General features: G+C 38.6%; 1 protein-coding gene across 1 annotated transcript; it reads left to right on the top strand.

The window, feature by feature from the left end:
• The first annotated feature begins 265 nt into the window (after positions 1-265).
• Positions 266-3,187, top strand: LOC11410429 (subtilisin-like protease SBT1.7). The gene has a single exon (XM_003608414.4). The coding sequence runs from the start codon at positions 562-564 to the stop codon at positions 2,833-2,835; it is 2,274 nt and encodes a 757-aa protein (XP_003608462.1). The 5' UTR covers positions 266-561; the 3' UTR covers positions 2,836-3,187.
• The last annotated feature ends 2,777 nt before the right edge of the window (positions 3,188-5,964 follow it).

The following is a 5,964-nucleotide window of genomic DNA, read 5'->3' as shown; positions in this document are numbered from 1 at the left end:
AGACTTGAGAGTTCAACTTTATTAATTCAAGATAGTAGGTAAAAAATTGGTGTATGAAATAACGTTTGGGAACGTGATTATGTGACACAACGCCTGTACCATTGTCGTGTTAAAAAGCCTAAAATAACTTATGTTTTTTCAGTAAAATCAGAAAAAGAAACATAGAAAGAAAATAAGTCACGCACTTGTTACAAGTTACAACGGATATATACGTACACTCTTCACATGTGAAATGAAGTGAAGCAATCAAAATCAAATATATTGAATTAAATCAACAAAGTTAGATAAGTGCCATCGTTACTTCCACTTTCTCCACTCTCTCTCTCTCTTTCTTCATCTTTTGTCTTAACGCAATTATTTCTAAGAATCAAACAACCACCCACCGCTGTTATCTTACCTTTTTTCACACTTTGGTAGGAACAAAAGTTACAAAACTCTGCATTAAAATACTGCTTTCACTAAAGTAGTAGTGTTATATTATCCATTAATCCATTCTCTACCCTCACCCAATCTCATTCCAAAATCAAGAGGGTGAGAAAAAAAAAATATCCTATCCTAACCATGAAGTTCTCATTTCATAGATCTTTCCCTACAGCAATCTTGGTTTTGTTTATGGGTCTATGTGATGCATCTTCTTCATTGAAGAGCACTTACATAGTACACATGGCAAAATCTGAAATGCCAGAGAGTTTTGAGCACCATACTTTGTGGTATGAATCTTCTTTACAATCTGTATCTGATTCAGCTGAAATGATGTATACTTATGAAAACGCGATCCATGGATTCTCCACCAGGTTAACACCGGAGGAAGCCCGTTTGCTTGAGAGTCAGACGGGCATTCTTGCGGTGTTACCTGAAGTGAAGTACGAGCTTCACACAACAAGAACTCCTCAGTTTCTTGGTCTTGATAAAAGTGCAGATATGTTTCCTGAGTCAAGCTCAGGAAACGAAGTTGTCGTTGGTGTTTTAGACACCGGTGTTTGGCCTGAAAGCAAGAGCTTCAACGATGCTGGGTTTGGACCTATACCCACAACATGGAAAGGCGCGTGTGAATCAGGTACAAATTTCACAGCTGCAAATTGCAACAAAAAGTTGATAGGAGCAAGATTCTTTTCAAAGGGAGTTGAAGCCATGTTAGGTCCTATTGATGAAACCACAGAGTCCAAATCTCCCCGAGACGACGACGGCCACGGCACTCACACCTCATCAACAGCAGCAGGCTCAGTCGTTCCCGACGCAAGCTTATTTGGTTACGCTTCGGGAACGGCGCGTGGGATGGCCACACGCGCTAGGGTTGCTGTTTATAAAGTTTGTTGGAAAGGTGGTTGTTTTAGTTCCGACATTTTGGCCGCTATTGACAAAGCCATTTCGGACAACGTCAATGTTCTGTCACTTTCTCTTGGTGGTGGAATGTCTGATTATTTCAGAGACAGTGTAGCTATTGGTGCTTTTTCTGCGATGGAGAAAGGAATTCTAGTTTCTTGTTCGGCTGGAAATGCTGGTCCTAGTGCTTATAGTCTCTCCAATGTTGCTCCATGGATTACTACAGTGGGTGCTGGTACTCTTGATCGTGACTTCCCCGCTTCTGTTAGTCTTGGTAACGGACTTAACTACTCCGGTGTGTCGCTTTATCGTGGCAACGCTCTACCAGAGTCTCCGTTACCATTGATCTACGCGGGGAATGCTACTAACGCTACCAATGGGAATTTGTGTATGACGGGAACTTTGTCTCCAGAGTTGGTTGCCGGGAAGATTGTACTATGTGACCGTGGGATGAATGCTAGGGTTCAGAAAGGAGCTGTGGTGAAAGCAGCTGGAGGATTGGGTATGGTTCTGAGCAACACAGCCGCGAATGGCGAGGAGCTTGTAGCAGATACTCATCTTTTACCGGCCACAGCGGTCGGTGAAAGAGAAGGCAATGCAATCAAGAAGTACTTATTTTCCGAAGCAAAACCAACAGTGAAGATTGTGTTTCAAGGAACTAAGGTTGGAGTTGAGCCTTCACCGGTTGTCGCGGCATTTAGCTCACGTGGACCTAATTCGATCACACCACAGATCTTGAAACCTGACCTAATAGCACCAGGTGTCAACATCTTAGCGGGGTGGTCGAAGGCAGTAGGTCCCACTGGCTTAGCCGTTGATGAGAGACGTGTAGATTTTAACATTATCTCTGGAACATCCATGTCCTGCCCTCATGTGAGTGGTTTAGCTGCTTTGATCAAATCGGCTCATCCTGATTGGAGCCCAGCCGCTGTTAGATCAGCTCTTATGACAACAGCTTATATAGCTTACAAAAACGGTAACAAATTGCAAGATAGTGCAACTGGAAAATCTTCTACACCGTTTGATCATGGATCAGGACACGTGGACCCTGTTGCAGCCCTTAATCCTGGTTTGGTTTATGATTTAACTGCAGATGATTATCTAGGTTTCCTTTGTGCTTTAAACTATACAGCAACACAAATCACATCTTTAGCAAGAAGAAAATTCCAGTGTGACGCGGGTAAAAAATACAGTGTGTCTGATCTTAATTACCCTTCTTTTGCGGTTGTTTTTGATACCATGGGTGGGGCCAACGTAGTCAAACACACGAGAATCCTCACAAACGTGGGACCCGCAGGAACATACAAAGCTTCTGTAACATCGGATTCAAAGAATGTGAAAATAACGGTTGAGCCTGAAGAGTTAAGTTTCAAAGCAAATGAGAAGAAAAGTTTTACTGTAACGTTTACTTCTTCGGGTTCAACCCCTCAGAAGTTGAATGGTTTTGGAAGATTGGAATGGACTAATGGAAAGAACGTGGTTGGAAGCCCAATTTCGATTAGTTGGGATTAATTTGATTATTATTATTATGAAACATTATTAATAAAACTATTTTAGTATAGGTTGATCAAAGGTTCATCACTTGCTCGAAGAGGGGTGTGTCTTGATTGGCTATTTATTATGTATTTTTATTTTTTTTTATATATAGTATTTGAATTTGCAATGAAAATGTTGTTTATTCAGCTTGAGATTGATTAATGATAGCTGAGAATGGGACCATGTGTTTGGTTGGGTGGGTGGATCTGTTTGTTCCCCGGGGAAACTGAGGGAAAATGAAGTTTCCTTATGTGTCTTCTAGTGTATACAAACCATACTAATCATTGAACAATATGGACCGTTATATGCTATTGCTAATTTAATTTAACTATTATGTGAGATTTTCCATTTCTTTTTGTAAGTTGGGTGACTAAAATTTCACCTCTTAAAATAAATAAGTAAAATATCTAAAATTTAAACCAAAATGTACATATATAATGCAATATCCTACCAACTGCTGTGTGTTGCCGACGACAGCGAAACTTTTCATATATTTGAAGGTTTTATTGTTTTGTTTGCCTCCTACTCTCGTGGTATTAATGGTAAGACGTAACCCGTAATAATTGCCCAGAACAATAAATGTATTCAAGCATACATGAATTCCATAGATGAACTTTATTCCTCACTCTTTTGGTGTAATGTATGTTTGGTTTACAGATTTACTATCATCGTAATAAGAATGTAAAATGTAGATGTTAATTCAATTGAACATTTGCAACTTTTATGTATGTTATTTAATATTTTGCCAGTGTTGAACCAATACAAGGTACTGATCTTGTATCCACCATCCAATATAAATGCGCAATATGGACATATCAAAGTTTTGCAGATTGCATATAAGACGTGTTTGTATTTTTATGGACAAATATTGACGGTTAATTTATTAGTAGGAGAATTTGCTCGGAGAAGTTAGACCTCCCTCCTTCTTGTTGGAGTTGGTTGAAATTTAAATACTTTGATTTTTTTTTTTTAATTTTATAGTGCACAATAGAGCTGCAATAAACTGAATCAACTCGAAAATAGTTTGAGACTCGATTCGATAATTGATTCGTTGAATTTGGTTCACGGACCAAATAAGTCGAACTTGAATTAAAAATTAAGTTTGTTAAATAAACGAGTTAAATTTGAGCTATGTATGATTCGACTTATTTAATTCATGAACCAGCTCGATATATATACTTCGAAATTATATCATTCCATATAAATATCACATTTGCCTTAGTGAGGCTTGCAAAGAAAAAAAACAATGTGAAAGCTACATTTAGTCCCTCATAGGATGCTTTATGCATAATAGGTAGCACAAGAGTCTATAAAATAGCATCCTCTTACATGACTTATAAGCCTACAATGTTATTGGAAATAAGTGATTTAGCTATTATTGTGCTAATAAAAAATTAAGGTTGAATTTTTCTATTGAATTTGTCCCTCTTAAAACTCTTGATGTTTAGTAGTTTTTTTCTTTCTTTTGGTAGATTTGATTCGAGCTATCGAGCCGAACCGAGTTGTTTACGAGCTTGAATCGAGTCAAATTCAAACTAAAAAAAAGTTTGTGGCGAACTCGAGTCGAGTTTGAAGTCGATTCAATTGTTAACGAGTCGAGCCGAGTTGAACCCTAGTTCGAATCGAGTTGAACCCTAGTTCGACTCATTTCCAGACCTAATGCACAATACACAAGTGAAATGAATCTCAACCTTTTTTTTTTTTTTATAAAGGCTAAAAAATTCAGTAAATAGGCAGGAGAGGGCCTGCACCCAAATACAAAAGAGAGTCTAAAAACCAAAGAAACCTGAATTGCTAAACAAGGAAATGCAGCCCAGTTCAGCAATAGATCTAAACAAATCTATCCCACTAAGATAGATTTAGCAACCACATAAAAAAAAAAAAAAAAAAATAGCAACCAGAGTTGAGAACAGTCCACATGACAGTCACATATATTTTGGATTGCTTTTGATTACACCCTTCTTGGAACGAGTTTGTATGTGCTCACTACTTGTGCCTTGGACCACTGTATCATTTAGCTTATTAGCATGTTTCTTATTAGACTTCTTCTGCCTTCTTGACATAAAAGGAGTAAATAAACTTCCCTCCTCAATATCTCCTTCGGGCAGATATCTTTCTGCATTTGATTCAGGCTCCAGGGTGTTGTCTGATTCCTGATCAATGTCCAGATCATCTGCCCAGAACTTACGAAGGATTTTCTCACTTTTCCGGCAAGCCTCAGAATTGTTCTTAGTGATGGCATGTTGTGTGAATCTGCCTTTGTCAGGGCCAAGAATTTCATCCGTGGTGGTAATAGGTGAAATGATAATGTGTGTCTCATAAGCATCCTGCACATAACCAGCAACATGTTTGTAATCAGTCTTACCACTTGTTACCTGAGCAGAACCTGCAAACTTTTCTGGTCTAGCAGTGGAGGATATGACTGTAGAAGCCACACAAATGTTTGGAGTAGAACTTGCAGCCTGCATAATGTCTGGTGCACCATTCATTCCCTTAGCTGATCCTGAAATCTTGTCTGTGATTGTAGGTGCCTCATTGTCCAAGTGCACAGAGGTAGCATCCTGCATGTTATTTGATTTACCAGGTGCATTTTCCAAAGTACCATGAGCCTTTGAGTGTGCAGGTTTGGTTAAACTAACACCTTCCTTGAAAATTTTATCCACAATTTCAGAATCACCAAATATATCATCATTTGAAATGTGACAGGTATCCTTATCAGCTAGCTTAGCCTCTCCTGAAGGAAGTTCCCTTTCTTCATTTAAGATATCAAATGAATTGTGAAGAGATAATGTTGAAGTATCACCACTCTTCTGGGTTGCTGCAATCTCAGCCTCATCCACACTATCTCCTTCCGCAGAAGCAACCAAAACATCAGAAGGCTTGGAGATTTGAGTAGGCACCAGGTTGACAGCAGAAAGCATTGTAACTTGTTTAGGAACAAAGACAACATCCTTATTAGGAGCTAGGTTGCCGTGAAACGTAGCAATCTCAACCTTGTTTTCACCATTGAATCAAATAAGTCTTACCAATAGATTTTTTTTTTTTTGAAATATTACTATTAGATTAAGGGAAATATTAACTTGTGCCCTTACGGCACATGTTAAG

This window comes from Medicago truncatula, chromosome 4, assembly GCF_003473485.1.
Source record: "Medicago truncatula cultivar Jemalong A17 chromosome 4, MtrunA17r5.0-ANR, whole genome shotgun sequence".
NCBI classification, from domain to species: Eukaryota; Viridiplantae; Streptophyta; class Magnoliopsida; order Fabales; family Fabaceae; genus Medicago; species Medicago truncatula.
This window is presented reverse-complemented; position numbering and strand designations above follow the sequence as displayed.